This window comes from Podarcis vaucheri (assembly GCF_965113315.1).
Source record: "Podarcis vaucheri genome assembly, chromosome: 10".
NCBI lineage: Eukaryota > Metazoa > Chordata > Lepidosauria > Squamata > Lacertidae > Podarcis > Podarcis vaucheri.
The window spans coordinates 16,361,798-16,379,866 of NC_138748.1; the positions used below are offsets into that span (position 1 = coordinate 16,361,798).

General features: G+C 39.3%; 1 protein-coding gene across 2 annotated transcripts in view; it reads left to right on the forward strand.

Moving 5' to 3' along the window:
* POT1 (protection of telomeres 1) overlaps positions 1–14,950 on the forward strand; it is a 57,228-nt gene extending 42,278 nt beyond the window's left edge. For both annotated transcript variants that reach the window (XM_082239680.1, XM_082239679.1), the window contains 9 exons: positions 630–706; positions 1,708–1,749; positions 2,601–2,757; positions 4,480–4,685; positions 7,447–7,582; positions 9,025–9,119; positions 11,013–11,104; positions 13,275–13,380; positions 14,766–14,950. In XM_082239680.1, the coding sequence (XP_082095806.1) occupies positions 630–706; positions 1,708–1,749; positions 2,601–2,757; positions 4,480–4,685; positions 7,447–7,582; positions 9,025–9,119; positions 11,013–11,104; positions 13,275–13,380; positions 14,766–14,875 (1,021 nt within the window). In that variant the 3' untranslated portion in view covers positions 14,876–14,950. The remainder of the gene's footprint in view (positions 1–629; positions 707–1,707; positions 1,750–2,600; positions 2,758–4,479; positions 4,686–7,446; positions 7,583–9,024; positions 9,120–11,012; positions 11,105–13,274; positions 13,381–14,765) is intronic.
* The last annotated feature ends 3,119 nt before the right edge of the window (positions 14,951–18,069 follow it).

The window sequence follows — 18,069 nt, forward strand, 5'->3', positions numbered from 1 at the left end:
AGCTGGAATACTGCAGTCGGAAGCAGTGTCCAGGCAGAAATCACAAAAGGGTCCCAGGAAATCTGGACGTATGGCAACCCATGTTGCTTTTGACGATTTCCCTAAATTGCTCAACAACTTTGGCTGTCATTTGGAAGAAGAGTAGGGAATGAGAGAAGTCCTTCATGTTACTAATGGTCAGCCTTTGCTTCCGAGTAATCTGAGTGATGGTTACTTTTAAATTCTATACGCATGTTATTCTAAAGAATCAATATGCATAAGAGTCACTGTTGTGGTATGATCGTGCATAGAATAAAAATCAAGCAGCATTAAGGAACCACAGAAAAATAACTGTGTTTCAAGGCCCTGTCTTTTAGGGGGATACTATCATTTTACCAGCGCATGCCAGTACTACTTTGTATTTATAAAACTCAAGTCCAGCAGCGCTAACAATCTGGCTGTATTAGCATGTGAATTCAGGGAGTCATTGCAGCATGTTCAGATTCTGTTATTGAACATGGTCCCACCGCAATGGAATGAGAAGCGCAAAGTAGATTCCATCTGAGTTAAACAAAATCCCATCTACAAGGCCATTTATTTGTTTACTTCTGTGTTTTGATTATTTTCTTCAAAACCTTTTTCATTTTCAGATTCCTGAACTCTGTAGACTTGATGGGAGATGAGTCTTCAGAAAGTCCTTCAGAACCCGAGAATGCTTACTTTACATGTAAATAAACTTGACAACAACACTCCGCTCTGCCTTCCTTGCTTTATAGTATAGTACTTCCATGTTCTTTTTATGGAGTTGCCTACCGTTTCTTTTAACGCAAGACAAAAATATTCAGGAAACCCTAAAAATGTGTGGACGTGAGCTGTGGTCCATCACTGACTTCTTTGATCTCAACAGCTGATTAAAAGTAGCTGAATTACATAAGATAGTTTTGCTTTCTTTGTTTATGTGCAAAATTGTTTTCTCTGTCATCTCAGGTAAGAAAATACATCCTAAGATTATAGAAAGTTTAAGTGACAAGCAGGTGGCAACATTTTGCACCTCATATCAGGATATTTGGGACCACCTTGCATTTTCTACCAAATGGAATATGCAATCTATGTGTGAAGCATGATTGATCATGTCTAAAAAGATCTTTTTTTCCATGTTTTAAGATTTTATAATGTTAATGATTTCATTGTACAGTGGTACCTCGGGTTAAGTACTTAATTCATTCTGGAGGTCCGTACTTAACCTGAAACTGTTCTTAACCTGAAGCACCACTTTAGCTAATGGGGCCTCCTGCTGCTGCTGTGCCACCGGAGCACAATTTCAGTTCTCATCCTGAAGCAAAGTTCTTAACCTGAAGCACTATTTCTGGGTTAGCGGAGGCTGTAACCTGAAGCGTATGTAACCTGAAGCGTATCATACTTTTTAAGAACCATAGAATTGTACCATTGCAAGAGACTCCAAGCATCATCTAGTCCAACCCTTCAATGCAGGAATAATTTAATGAGTTGGAATTTTAGAAATCCTCTTATAAATAAAAATTAAGTGATAATGCTGTAAGTAGTCAAAGCTCATGGATGCTGTTGCTCAAACATACGGCTTCTTGTCATCTTAAAACAAGATGTTTTGATCTGTGTTGAAATTTGTTGTGGCATATTAATGTCTCTTGCAGTTTACAGGGAGATGTAAGTGGGACAAAATTAATTCCCCCTTTCTTTTCTTTTTCAAAGTAGGATCTTGTTCAGAAGGATGCCAGGAGTTATCCGTTACAGGTAGGGCTCACAGATGCAGTATACCTTTGATCCAAAGAAGTTCTTCTTGCACAGTGTTGTTTCTTGCAAAGTGTTCTCCCCTGAAGCACTCTGTGCTTCACCAAGCCCACTTTTCCAGGTTGTACCCCCTCTAGAATGGCTCAGAGTGTGGGATGGGAAACTGCAGCAGAATAGAAAATCAATAGAACTAACATTCTGCTCAGCTAAGGCATCTTTTGTATTGATAGTAGGGAGGCCTGAGATATTTGAACTTTGCAAATTTTGATAGGTACTGACCTGATCCACATCTCCCTGACTAACATGCTGATCGAAACGTAATATCCATCAGATTTACACTTTCCAAATAACCCAGCACTGTCCTCTGCTCAAAACGTATCACAATACGTTTTCAAAACGCACGTGAAAATATGTTTTAAAATCCACATTTTGAGATGCGAAAAGTTTTAAACCCTTATTTAGGGTGGATTTAAAAAGTAGCAGATGAGATTGCATATCCAGACGTATGAGTGAAGACATGCACAACTGACATGGATCAGAAATAAATTGTTTTTACCCATCGAAACACTTCATATTTCTGCCTGTTAGGCCATCAGTTGTGCAGACCAAGGGTGTGCCCACTCTTAGTTTGGTAAAGAGCTGGACACAACAGATGTGTGTATTTTTAATTTCAAAACATGACGTGTCTGTTCACATAAGTGCATATTCAGAATTGTCACATCTAGACCACAGAATGAATCCAGAACTTGCTGCAATTTAATAAAGCTTTGTTTAAATTTACTTCCAAGCTGGTATTTTCCTCTCATTTTATGTTTGTTCACAAGTACAAGCCTTGATACCTTTGTGTTTTACAGTGCTGAGAGATCACCAGCATTTTGAAGTGACTGCACTGAGTACTATTTTGAACAGCAGGAGTCCTCAGCCGTATCGCATCAGAGCTAAGCTGAGACAATTTGAACCTGAAAAGCTTCATCAGTCTGTTAAACTTCATTGTCCCCAGTGCAATTTGTTGTAAGTGCCATGGTACATTTTTCTCTCATGCTGCTTTGGAGATGTTGCTTACATAGTTTCCTAGATTTTTGGATCAGTGGAACTTGGATGTACAGCAATATCAAGGGCTGGTTATCATATCCCTTTGTCATTATATATTCCACCCTAAAAATGTGCTAAAATGCCTGTCTAGATAAAGGAACATGATATTAGCCCCTTAAAAATTCACTGCTGTTAAAATATAACGTGCACAGTAGAGATTTGTTTATTATTAACAAATGTTTAATTTGACCTTGCACAAATAGCAAATACAGTCGGACCTCTACTTATGTATCCCTCTGGATACGGAATCTTTGGGTTACGGCCACAGCAAACCTGGAAGTGTATACTTCCAGGTTTCGCCGCATGCGCAGAAGTGCTCAATCACGCCGTGCACAGAAGCGCGCTTCTATTTACGTTATTTTTGGAGTGTGAACGGACCCCCGGAATGAATTAAGTTTGTATCCAGAGGGTCCACTGTATTACTTTTTTTTTTACTGGGTAAGGTGTTTTTGCTTCATTGTGTGGTGGGTGACATTTATGGTATCAGGCAAATTGACTGACAGACAGGAGAAGCTTGCGAGTATTTCAGTGTGTTCCCTTCCCCCATTTTTTTATTGAGAGACTTCCGTATAGAAGGCAGAGAATGATTCCTCCATCCCTAATATTAGCTTGGCTTCTTAATTACTCTACCCTATTAAGTAGCAGTCTTTGATCTCATTTTTATAACCAAAAGCAAAAGAAGCTGGGGTGATCACTTTGATTCATGTTTAGTCCTAACTTCCTTCTTAATGTGGAATGCTCCAGTACTGAGTAATATAAGGACCGTAAAATTCCAGCAGTGTGCAGAAAGAGGGTTGCAAAGCACCACAAAGCAGCAAAACAAAGAACAGATCAGGTTCCAGCGCTTAGTGGTACAAGGCTTTTATTTTACCTCTACATATTTTGGACTTCAATACTCCTTCAGGAACATGAAATGCTTACAAGTTCTTTAAATTTAGAAACACTTTTTAATGAAAATCCGAACTATTCCTTTACCCACTCTCAGTACAACTATTCACTGCGGAGATGTGGAGAAAATAAAATAAAATGGAGTCTTAAAGCTTGTTTAAAAGATTGTTTTTAAGCTCAGATTTTCAGAACAAGGTGTTTCTGAGCCTGTTCTCCGCTTTCTTAAAGGACCACAGCCTGCTTTCGCCAATTACCTTGTGTCCAAACATGCACGCGGAAAAGTCTAGCCAGTGGCGGAGCTTCATGCTCCGACACTGGGGGGCAGATAACAGGCGGGAGCATGGCTGGCACATGTCCCGGGGGGGGGGCAGCCACGATGGCGGTGCGCTCCCCCTGCCCCCCTCTTCCTTTGCCAGTGAGTCTAGCTATTGTAGGATTTCTGTCAGGGCTGACAGAGCCGCAGCAAGATTCTCCCAGCAGCGGAGTCGGTGCCACTTACCAGGAGGGGCAACTTGGCAAGGTCAGGGCTGTATTGATGTGCCAAGCAGAGCCAACTCAGCTCTTCAGCCAGTGTGCCCACAAAGCCCTCACTTCATTGCCACTGAACCCCTTCCAGTAACAGGCAGTGAGTCCCCTGGGGCAAGCTACTCCTGAATTGCACGTTCCGGTAAAATATCTAATATATTCCACAACATCATTTTGAGCAGGCTTCCGTAGTTTGCTTCAGGCTGTAATTATTATTATTTTTCCCAGGCAAGAGGTTCCGGATGGGAGTGAGCGTGATCTAATTTTACAGGAGGCTTCTGCTACATGTCCAAGGCCCGATTTACAAAATACATCCTTCTGCGAATCTGTTGTTTGGGATACTGAAAACCAGGGACAGCGGCGTGTGGTTATTCATTTTGTAAAGCATGATGAACTACTACAAGACCCAGAAGACAGTTTGATTATGATAGAAGGTTAGTTAATACAGCTGTATGTAAGAGATTAGATGGTATGCTACAAAATATCTTAGTCTTTTAAAAAAATAAGTTTAAGAAATATTTAACTATTTTAAAAAGTTTTGATCCTGATAAAAAGTATCTGTCTCTTGCTGTTACCCTCATGAGATTCCACTAAACCAGAAAAACTTCACAAGAGAAAATGTTTGCAGCGCGCATATACACACACACACACACACACACAAGTTTTCTTTTCAAATTGATTTGTTCACTTAAAAAAAATCTATTTGTGAGCAAACTTCATGCACTATGGAATAGTTGTTAATTGGCAAGCCCCGTATATATAAAGGACTCGTGCATAAAATACATTGCACGAATTATTCCCATGAAGTCTCTTGCCTCTTCAAAATCTTACCTGGAATTTTGCCCCCAAATAAATCTGCTTTCTTTCTCATAGTTCTGCAAAATACTTAATGGTGTTTGTATATAGGAGTAAAATAGAAAACCGGAAACTAAGCAGGAAATTTAGGTAGCACTTTTTGATGTGAATCTGTGAAATACATTTAAACATGAGAAGAGAAATGGGGAGGACAAGAATAATCTTAGGAGAGAATTGCTATGTAGTGAATTGTGAATGAGACACTGAATAATAAATCCAAAGCTTTATTTCTTTTCTTTTTTTTACAAATGTCTTTGTACAATTTACCTGTGGTTCCATTTTAGTTGGAATTCATATTGTGCCCTCTAAGAAAGTATTTTACTTCTTCTAGTAGCTGGATAATATACAAGCCCAAAAGCCTTTCCTGTTGCAAACGTACTGTGCTTAATCATCCTCTGGATGTCAGTGTTTTCACAGAGATAAAGCTGTGCTACTGTGAGAAAAGCAGTAGGCAAGCTATGTTTTGTTTTTATTCACGAGCCATATCTCATGTATTTGGGGCACACGAGTCTCTTAAATGAATGGCATCACCCCAAGAAAAGGAATTACTCAGCTGCCATTCATTTTGTGGGCTTTTGCGAAAGAACCTCCTAGTGGGCTGTGCCCATGTGTTTCTATTATAGCTTTTCAAATAACAGTTGTTTGTTCCAGGAGCTCTATATTTTTGCGTGAAAAATGCAAGTCACAATGATTGAAACAGATTTGATATTAATTTGTATAATAATTTATGAATCGCCTTCTAAGGTGGTATTCAAAATACAATATAAAACAAAACACGTGAAATCAACAACTCTTATCGGCTTTCTTCACAACTGGACTAAGCAAATTGACCTATGCTGGAAGATAGACAGAAGAAGTACCATATTTTTCTGTCTATAAGATGCCCCCATGTATAAGACGCCCGTCCCCTATTTGGGGGGGGGGGGCTCAGATTTTAAAAGGGGGGGAATGTATCCATGTATAAGGCGCCCCCTAATTTTCGACATTAGGGGGAAAACCTAGTCTTATACACAGAAAAATACGGTATGTCTCTCTTGGTTCAGCTGGATTAATTAATTGGTCCTCGGCTGCCGAGTATTGAATTTGCAACATACCGTCCACTGGTATCTTCCATGAAATACATTTCATCACGTTTGCCACTTTATGAAATCCTAATGAACCATATCAGACGTTTGTGTATCTTATATTTTTAAGCTTGCATTTCATGCATGGTGTAGAGCACATTTATTTCAGTTATTTCTATACCGCCTTCAGGATACCAATCGTCCTAAGGTGGCTTACAAGTAATACGACTGTGTTCTACTTCTGCTGTCTGAACACCAGTTGCTGGAAACCACAGGAAGTTGCTGGAAACCGCTGTTGCACTCGGGTCCTATTTGCGGACTTCCCATAGGCATTTTGCCACCCACTGTGAGAACAGATTCCTGGTTATTCTAATAATAATAATAATAATAATAATAATAATAATAATAAATTTCTTTAAAAATATATTATTTGTACCCCGCCCATCTGGCTGGGTTTCCCCAGCCACTCTGGGCGGCTTCCGCAAAGACAAAAAATACACTAAGATGTCACACATTAAAAACTTCCCTGAACAGGGCTGCCTTAAGATGTCTTCTGAATGTCAGGTAGTTGTTTATCTCTTTGACATCTGGTGGGAGGGCGTTCCACAGGGCAGGTGCCACTACCGAGAAGGCCCTCTGCCTGGTTCCCTGTAACATGGCTTCTCACAGTGAGGGAACCGCCAGAAAGTCCTCGGCGCTGGACCTCAGCGTCCGGGCAGAACACTGGGGGTGGAGACGCTCTTTCAGGTATACTGGGCCGAGGCAATAGAATTGTGGTTTAAGAAGACGATTGTGATTTTTCCCCCAGGATCCTTTCTACAGAGTAGTTGGTGGTAGGAGCCCTGGTGCTGGTAGTGGGGTACAGACCAGCAGGAGCAGGTCCTGGGGTCATCTTAACCTGGCTCCTTCTGGCTCCTGGAATCCTTTGTCCAGCTGGAACAGACTTTCAGGTGGACTTTGCCCACCTGCCTGCTTATTGGCTGGATAGCTCAGTTGGTTAGAGCATGGTGCTGATAAAGCCAAGGTTACAGGTTCAATCCCCGTACGGTGCATATTCCTGCATTGCAGCAGATTAAACTAGATGATCCTTAAGGTCCCTTCCGATTCTAGAATTGTATGATTGTCTGTCTCTCTTGGGATCCAAATATATATGTACACACATTATATACACAAGGATGGTCAGGGATAAATTTGATAACTTGGCTCACTGCTGTTATTTAACGTGTTATCAGAATATTAAAGTAACCTAAATATAGTTATTTCTGTTTATTTATAGGAGGCACACTGGAGGAAATCTTGAAGCTCTCAAAAAAATTTAAAGGAATTATACCCGTAAGAGCCATGGAAGACGATCTTGAGTTGCTGGATCTTTCAGCTCCATTTCTTTGGCAAGGGAATATACCACACTATGGGTAAATCTAAAACACACACACCCCAATATTAAATCTGGCTTCTTAACTCCAGTTCTGATGCCAAAACCTTTGATCGGTTGTTAGACCTTTGGAAAATTAGTTACTTTATCTGTCCTTATAGCAGATAATAAAATTGAAGAAGACAGGATGCTAAGTTCCTAGCTGGGTCCAAATTTACACACTGGTATTATTTTTACATCTGTGCTATGGGCAGGATAGCAATCTTAACTGTGCAAAGTGCACAACTTCTGCCTCCTTTGAATTAGATTGGGAAGTTGTTTCATACACTAGAGTTGTGCATGCGTCACCAATACTCTCAGATGTGCCACGTGCCACTAGATCACTGGGGCAGGATTTAATCCGTGGCAACAAAACCTGCAAAGATGGTAAAGGCCTTTTTATGGAGTCATTTCTAAGCCACAAAAGGTAATCTGTAATATTGTGTCCACCTCTGGGCAAAACCATTTGAAGAAGAAGTTCAGGATGGCAGTGAAATCCATATGGAAAGCAAGTCCTATGAGGAAAAAGTTGTGGGAACTGGATATATTTAACTTCCAGAAGAGAAGACAATGGATGGACATAATAGCACTGTTCAAATACTTGAAATATATGGAAAGGGCGCCAAGTCTTGCTTGCTGCTGCTACCTCAGAGGGTTCGATCTACGTAATGGGTTTCAGTTACAGGAGGGTAGAATTTGGTCAGACATTAGAAACGGTAACAATGGAGCCAATTTCTTGAGGGAAGAAATTCTTCCTTGCTACAAGGGAAGAAGTCAGTGGAACTAATGAAACTTAAATCACGGTCTTAATTCATCTTGACTTAGACCCAATTATATTGGACAATAACATTTACTTTCTCTACACTAACAACACTTGGTTTATTTTCTGCAGTCATCAAAAGTTAAAAGATGTCTTTTAAAGCATGCTATACAAGCATTTGCATACTTTTCCTACCTGGAAAAATAGTTTTGTTGCAGCTCTCTTTTTAAGACGTACAAACACCATTTTTATGTTGATGATTTTTATGGCTATAAAAATGTTCTAAGTTCTTTTTTTAACATTGCCAACGTACTAAAGAATAAAATTATTTACTTGTTAGGGTGTGGTTAAATTATTAATTCAGTCGTGTTTTAGCATATTGTACCATACCAGATTTATTACTTATATCGTGTGAAGCCGTTTTGTGTCATTAAACAACAAAGAGCAGTGTTTGGAAAATATATGCTTAGCAATGTATCAATTTGCCTGACATTCTTCAGTTCAACTGACCAAGGAATTTATTTTTGTTGACAGTATCTTATAAAAGGCATTAAAGTTTACTGCTTTTCTAGGCCATATAAAATATCTGTCTATAAAACAGCAGGAAAATGTTCTTCTGACAAGTTTTGAGAAAAGCTAAATATACAGAACAGTTAATGCTATTGTTTTGTTTCAAACATTAGGTGCAAACACTGTTCAGATCCGAAGGCGATAGCAAGCTTGAGTCCCCTTGCTGCACAGAAAGATCCATTGTGGGAGCCCACTACCATAGCACAAGGTTAGATTATGCTATTATCCTTATTTTTTATTCAGAAGTCCTGAGTGTAAATAAAACCACCCAGTAATGTCCGAGTAAGGAGAAAGCTGCATAAATCTGAAGATTAAAAAAGTTATTGAGTCCAGGAGAAAGAGAAAGACTTGCAGCTCATTCCAAAATAATGGTTATTTTGAAGATGCTTCTCTCATCATTTGTGCCTTGTTCACATAGGAGAGCAAAGTTATATTAAGTTGAATAAAGAGTCTCTGACATTAATCTCAAATTAGATTGACTCAGGGTACTCAAAGCAGCATATTAGGCAGGGCTCAAAGCCTGCTCCCCTTTGTGAACAGGCCTCTTCTTGTTGCTTAAATAAGGGCATCATTGAGATGTAATAAATGGCTGAGTTGGTAGAGCATGAGACTCTTAATTAGGGTCCTATGTTTGAGCCCTACATTGGGTAAGAGATTCCTGCCTTTCAGAGGGTTGGACCAGACGATATGATCCTCATGGTCCCTTCCAACTCTACAATTCTACGCCTGCAAGAGGCAATTTGAGTTTAGCGTACAGAGCTTTCCTGGAAAAGAGCAGGAACGTCCCTAGCTGAATCTCAATCTGATACATATTAGTCTGACACCTGATGCATAGGAAATAAAATAGGTAGCTTTTAAGTTCTACAGAGTCCAGTGCTATTATTATACGCATGCTTCCAAAAAAGATCCTGCAGAATAATTTGATCTGAATTAAGTAATAGGGCTTTTCTGTTAGCCCCATAGCAGAGTGCAATGGCGTGTAAGCATTATTATTATTATTTTGTAAGGGACTTCCAGGAATGGTTAGGTTCCAAACCCACATTTCGTGCTGCGGTCTCTGTGCGTAGAGCTGCGCCCCCATGGAAGTGTGTTATGTGAATTCGCGAATTTCTGGAAGTAAAATAAAGCACGATTAGCTTCATCACAAGGAATAAATGCAGGGGAAGCTGATTTTGATAGTTGATTTATGTAATTATTCACAAATTATCACAAGTTCCATTTAGGGTGGCTTTTGTTCTCGAGAAATGACCTTGATGCTGATTTATGTAAATAAGAACAAATCCTGGTTTCTCTGTTGCATAGCAGTCACCTTTCAAAAGATCTGCATTTGAGCAGGCAAGAGGAGCTCAATTGCTCTGTCTTGCTCCATGCCTGCACTATATTCACTCGTACGAGTCTTGTCCTAGCAGAAGACATAATGGCGAAACACAACCAGCAGCTTTCTGTTCTCCCGCCCCACTGTAATCTACCTAAGCAACAACAGTGACAAATATGAAACCAGAATTGTGTGTTAAAACACTAACATGGAACCAGAAAACTTAATTCAGTGGCTGTTCATATCTTCATTGGACTCTGTATTTAAGCTATACAAAATAAATTGGTGGGTTATTTTAATGGGATACGTAGCAGAGCAGTTCTCTGCAGGGGACCATTCTTCTACCAAAGAATCAGTAGCGCTTTCCCTTTCAGATTTCCTTAGGAATGGAACTGGGCAGAACAAAATGAATCCACAATGACACTCCCAAGATGTCTACTGGCTATTGGGAAATAGCTTATAAAGCCTACATGAAATTAAAACTTTCAATGGATGCAATTGTGTGTATAAATGCTATTGAGCATCTTCCACAGCCGTGTTACTATGTTACGAAGGTGCAGTATAGATAGCTTGTGTGCACATGACTGCGCAATTCACTTCAATAGAAGGAGCGGTTTAGTTGGGAGCCGTTCATTCACACTGGAATCCTCTGCAGCAGAAATAAATCAGCGGATGACAGTGGTGTTTAAGTTGTCTGTATCTCACTGATAATATATTTTTAGCTTTTTATTCCTCTCTTGTGTTGAGTAATCTCTAAACACAACTACTTATTTTCCTCCTGCTTAGCTTTAGGACTTGTGCCCCTTGAATATGTCTTTGTGATGAAGTTTATGCTGGACGATGGAACAGGAACCCTGAATGTGTATCTCATGGATTGCGTAAGAGACCAAAGCATTGTACTCTGAAAATGTTCAGTTTGAATATAAGTGTGTGCTTGCATATGGCTGTTCTCTCAAGCGACATGGAGAGAGGGCAGAGTTGCAGTAGAAGCAGTAAGAACTATGATCTAGTTTTAAAATGCTTTAGTTAAGCTCATGTGAAATTGGATGAAAATAGCCCCTTTCAAACCTTGATTTTTAGATTAAATACAGCAGCAGCAACAGACGTACCAGGCCCAACATTGAGAGGGCCTGACCCCAACGCTAAATACTGGACACAAGCAATTGAGCAATTGTTCTTCTTGACACTGGAAGACTGCTAACTTTTCTTTCCCACGATTTGAAACATTTTGGAGCAGATGTCATTTTAGTTCCCCCCAGTGTCTCTCTCTGGTGCTATGACATGCCACCATTCTGGAACTACAGTGCGACACACACTGTACTTGATTCCTTATGTATCCTTCTCTCATCCCCCTTTCTCTTTCTCTTAGTTTCTCTCTCCTCCCTTCCTTTCCAGCTGAAGGAAAGGGCTAGAAAGAGTTACTTTAAAAAAGTACTTTGGGAAGCTGCCATGGGATACAGTGGTGGCCTTTAAAAGACTTGGATGGCTTTAAAAGAGAAATTAGACAAATTCATGGGGGAAAGGGCTATTGATAGCTACTAGCCATGGTTTCTGTGTTCTGCCTCCATGGTCACAGGCAGTAGAGCCTTCTGAATATCAGCTGCTAGAAGCCACAGGAGAAGAGAGTGTGTCCTTGCGCTCAGTAAACCTACAAGCATTTGATTGGCTACGATGAGAACAGGATGTTGGGCTAGATAGGTCTATTGCATGAACCAGCAGACTCTTCTTGTGTTAATTTAAAATTCTCGGGGGGGGGGGAATAATAATTTGTGGCCCCTTTCTACTTGGGGACAGTTTGCCCATCACTAGTTAGAATTTAAGAGGGACGCGGGTGGCGCTGTGGGTTAAACCATAGTGCCTGGGAATTGCCAGTCAGAAGGCTGGCAGTTCAAATCCCCACGACGGGGTGAGCTCCCGTTGCTTGGTCCCTGCTCCTGCCAACCTAGCAGTTCAAAAGCACGAAGTGCAAGTAGATAAATAGGTACCGCTCTGGCGGGAAGGTAAACGGTGTTTCTGTGCGCTGCTCTGGTTTGCCAGAAGCGGCTTAGTCATGCTGGCCACATGACCCGGAAGCTGTACGCCGGCTCCCTCAGCCAATAAAGTGAGATGAGCGCCACAACCCCAGAGTCGTTCGCAGCTGGACCTAATGGTCAGGGGTCCCTTTACCTTTACCTAGTTGGAATTTAAGCAAAGCCAAATCAGAAACAAGATGAAAAAATGTTCTTGTTCTATAAAAAAATGATAGAATGGCAGTCAACCCGCTCACAGAGGAATGTGGGAAACATGTAAAAACTTGTCAGTCTGACATGCTTGAACAAAAATGCAAAAGTAAGGTTATTACATATAGATGGACATGAAAATTATAGGGGGAAATGTTTTCATTTCTCTTTAACTTACCAGTTCTTTATATGCTGAAGTGTTGCAGCAAGGTACAGCAGTATAACTTCTGAAAATATGTAGAATCTGAACTCTTTAATTACATAGAAGCTATAAAGCAGAGATAATGTGATTACATCTACTCATACCAAATATTCCTAATTGGCACCTGTAATTTCTGTTATTTTTAACTAAGTGTTGATATGCGGGTTTATAGTGTAGTAGATGAGACCACAGAATATTCTGTGAGTTAACGGCATATTGGTGGTAGAAATTGCTCAACATACACTTGAGACATACATTCATGTTTTATTAAGATCTAGCCTGTACAAATGTGGTAGATTATTTCTATTTTAGCTATGAATTTTAATAAAGCTAAGGCTGGCATGAATTCCTTTGAGAGGGTGAATTTAGATTCACTTATGAATTGGATTAAAGTGAAGATGTTTTTTAAAAGGTGCTCCTTCTTGTTATACCAGAACGTTAAACACAGATTTAGATATTAGACTGCTTATGTGAATAAACAATGCTACTCCCTTCTGTTTTTCATTATTTGCATTGTGTTAAAAACATGAAGTGTAAAACATGTTTTTGTTACATGTAATTTTCATTTCTTTGCCAAATATCTATTGACTAATTTAATTATATCTGCATATTTTTCCTGTTCTCCAGAAAGATTTCTTCCAAATTCCAGCTTCTGAAGTCCTGACCAATAATATTTTTCAAGAGAACATAGAAAGGATCATGAACAAACTTTGCCCTTCAGGCACAAATCTAGGTGAGATACTTATCATAAATTTGGAAGCATGATTAAAATCTACATAAGTTTATCTTTTTGATTTTTACACTCTGTAGGAAAGAGAATTAAACAAAACTACACTGGTTTGTAGCTCTGTTCTTTTTAAAGATATAGATGTATAATTTCTCCATTGGCTGCAATAGTCCAAACAGAGAATTTGGTACAATGGATAACTATTCTGTACAGCATGGTAGGTTTAAACTGTATCCTTAAAAAGCAGCCTGGCATTTTAGCAGCACTGAAAGGTGTCTTCAAATGAAGTCACAGATGGTATACTTCAGTGGCCCTTCTGTTCTCTTATATATGCTGAAACCTCATGAAACTATCTATAAAGCCTTAAGGACCTCTGTACATTTGCCAGCCACATTTAGTCCAATTGGTTGCCAGAGTAATTTAAAGTTGCCTTTTCCCGTTCGAGAATGTGACTGCCTGTATATACTTCTGAATTAAAACTGTTTGTGTTTGTTGATGACAAATGCTAGCTTCTTGTGCCTGTGTATTACTGAACCCAGTTTCATTGTATGAGAATATTGTGGATTGTTTTGAGATTTTTTTCCTCCCTAATAGAACTTGAGAAATACATTCTGGCCTTCAGAATTTAACTGTGCATAGTGCAAATATCTGATAGACTCAGCAACAACCATGACACTTTATTGATTTTATGCCGAATTTGGGGGGGGGGGAGAAATGAGAAAAGTAATATCTGCCATGCTAGCAAACACAGGAACATTGATTTCACTTGGCAGCGGTTCATGTATAAGGGACATCTTTTCGATGCAGAGTGCTTCAAACAGAAGCCCAGCTGAATTTTTCATGACTCGCCTAAACAAGTTTTTGTTTCACGTGAAGTAGGATAAGTGCTTTCTTTGGCATCTTAAATATGTATACAGCCGTACCTTGGATCCCGAACGCCTTGTGAGTTGAACATTTTGGCTCCTGAACGCTGCAAACCCGGAAGTGAGTGTTCCAGCTTGCGAGCTTTCTTTGGAACCCGAACGTCCGACATGACTTCTGATTGGCTGCAGGAGCTTCCTGCAGCCAATCAGAAGCCGCACATTGGTTTCCAAGCGTTTTGGAAGTCAAATGAACTTCTGGAATGGATTTCGTGCAACTTCCAAGGTGGACTGTAGTGTCTTGGTTAAGACATTGCAGTCCGTGGTGCTGTTCCCTTCTACGCTACATGAATACCCTTGTGATTATAGCCACATTGTATGTGCCATTATATGTGCCACTGTTTCTGTCCCACTGCTGTAATTCTGATTTATGCTTAATGTTTCGAGATCTATACAACTTTTGTTTTTTTGATCACAATTCTTGAATACAGAAAATGCCCATTAAAACCAGTCATTTGCTTTTGATTGTAGACAACCTGCCATGGCTGGACTGTTTTATCAAATCCTACTATGTCACGGATGGAAGAGAGCAGCAAATTTGCTATCGGGTTTTTGACACTACGATTGCTGAAGATGTCTGATATCCAGCTACTTGGAATATTTAAGGGTTTGTAACGTTTGCCGATTTCATTTGAATATATAAACGATCCAGGGGATGTTGTAAGGTGTTTGCTTTTTTATTAAATGTGTAAAGAAGTACTTTGTTCTGAATCAACATATAACTTAAAATGATTTTTTTTTTTATATACTGTTGTTTGTCATGGAAAATTCACATACATTCTTTGCAGTTTTCCAGGTAACACACACGAGTCATAATTCACAATTCCCGACCCCTCAAAAAAAGCTTATTAGTTTGCTATCCTCTAATCTAGCATGACTTTCAGAGTCAAACGAAAGTCCTTAAAGAAACTGAAAAGTCCTTAAAGAAACTCTTGAGCCAATCTTAAAAGCCACAGTGTGGGGCCATTCTCTAAAATGGAGCAGGCTGTCTTTGATTAGAAAATACTGTTGCAGTGCAATAGTCCATGTGCAAAAAGCTTTGGGTTATGCCACAATACAGATAGGATTTGATTAGCTTCTTATCACTGTTGAAACATACAATACAATGCCATCGCGTTCAGACAGATAAGAAAATATCAAAAATATCAGGCACATGCATGCATACAGTACAGTAATAGTATTTGAATCTGGACTATTCTGTACATACAAAATGAGCACAAAATACCTAGCAGCTAAGTGCTGTTTTGTGATGGCACTTTCAATTGTGTTTGCCTCTCAGATCATGTTGCACGTGACCCAGGCAGCTAAATTTGGTGTTGGCTACACACTCCAGCTGATCTTCTTTTCTCTTTTGCATAATCTGATTTGGGAACCAGTTTTAGAGCCATGGAGTTTCAGGCTAGTAAGTCACTGTACTAATTGGCTCTTAGAGTGAAACAAATTGCTCTGGGTTTCTCTATCTGCAGTATACCTTCGGTATACATATGCTCATGCAAGACTTTAACACACAAAGTTTTCATCCAGTGGGCAAGATTTGTATCTTATTAAAATGTATTACATGCTGGCAGCTACAACACTGTATTCCGAGCCATGTAAAATATTTAATATAGTCTTCATTGTAAAATTGTCTTGATGCATATCATGTGGCTTATTTTATTATTATTATTATTATTATTATTATTAGGTAATTAAGAATAGATGGTTCTTGCAGTTGTTTGTGGACTTTTTCTATAATGGACATTATTTCTGATCCCCCAAAGCACTTAACTGCAAATCTACTGAATATAAGGGCTTTGAGCTTAGTTCTTTGCCTAGGAATGTATGACTGGCAATATTTCTCAAGGCATCTGTTACTCAGCACTGTAAAAGCAATGAGAAATAGGAAAAATTAATCGGTGGAAATTAATTCTTGCAACGGAGGGGTCTTAAAATCTAGCCCTGTTGCAAGCACTTTAATCCTATTGATTTCAATGGGATTTAATGCTTGGATTAGTCAAGGGCCACAATCCCAAACTCCATGCAAGCAGACTGTCCTATTTATTATAGATTATCTGTGCACCTGACTAAACCTAACATTCCTGAAAGTTGGAAGAAAATGGGACAGACCATAGAGCTCCAATGTAGGTCAGAGCTGCAGTGGAATCAGTGGAGTAAAAATCAATTGTGCACAATTTATGTCTATGGAATCAGGTCCAAAAAGCTCATTTCAAAATATTTATTCCTTTGTACTTGTGCTTAATAGCTTAAGTGGATTTCAGTACAGCAACCGTAGCTTGTCAAGGCAAGCTACCTTCTGTTGCAAACGTTTTGTGTGCGTGCAACCTTATTTCCTCTTGTGTTTTATTATATGGATTATTTAAAAGCATCATTTGGCATACAATTCAGTGTGTTTTGTGTTGACTTTGTTAAACCTTTTCAGATTTATGTTTGTGTAATACAAGATTTGGGTATGTCGGGATGTTCAATATTGTAAATATGCATGTGTTTAATAAACATATTTCATTAAAAAAAATTAATGTCCTTTTTAATGTTCACCTTAGATTTGTAATCTCGTTGTTCTTGGCAAATGAAAATGGTCTCCAAAAGGGGAAGTTCATGTAAATGGAAGAAAGTTGGTTCTTTTTCCTCTAGGCTATTGATGTAGAAATGTGTAGACGGGTGGACTAATAATATTTCATATTCTTATATGCCAGATAGAGGGGCTATTTGAGAACTAACTTTGTTCATCAATCCTTCTGTCAATCTGCAAATGCCTGTTTTTCCTTCTGAATGCATGCACTGGGAAGTGAAAACCCAGATCACTACATGGGCCCAGACTGAAATAGGCACTCAAATCCCTGTTCACCCGCTAAAATCATGCTGTTATCAACACATGTATTAATAACTGGGGGAAGTAGGACATAAACCAGCTTCACACCTGTGAAGAAAACTGGCTTATGGGCTATATTCTGGCATATGGGTTTCTCAAGTGTAGAGACAAAAAAACGCTTCTGCTGCATAGTATATGCTGTTGGGCCAAATTCAACGTACATACAAAGCCTTATGTGGCTTATGACCCACATATCCGGTGGAATGCCTTCTCCCCCATTTGTGGAGCTCCCCCCTTCAACTGTGATCATTGTTGACCCTCATTTTCAGCACAGATTAAAAAACATATATTTTCACCCAGACCTTTTGCTGAGCTCTGTCTCCTCTGCACAAGCGCTTTGCTTTTGTCCCTATATTAAATACTGTTGATTGTGATTTTAACTGTGTTAAAACTGTTTTTTTAATCTGTGCTGAATATTTTTGTGTTGCTGATGTAGACATACTGCCTGAAAGGTCATTATTAGTATTAGTATTTCACAGTGTCCTACACTTCCAATTGACAAGTTCACACAGAGGGCATTACTGACTATATTCCTTGTGGAGCCTGTTGCTTTGGGGCATTCAAAGAAACTTGCCTCTAAGCAAATGCATGCCAACGTTTTTCAAAAAACACCTTAGATAGGCTGATTTGCCTTGGGCTGTGGGAGCTTCATTCAATATTTTCCTTCCGTCATGACAGTGTTCAGCTTTTTAAAAAAAGAAAAACGAAGCTCTCCCTCTTTGCCAATTCTCTGCAAACTCTATTTGAATCAATGTCATTTGAACATCTATTTGCCTGTAAAGGGGAAGATTGTGTGTTTACATGTCATCTCACTTTAAGACAATCCAGAATCAATGAGTAGCAGTGTAGTAATGTATTCTGAAATGGATTAGTTTAGCAAAAACCACAGCAAAATTGGAGCCAGTA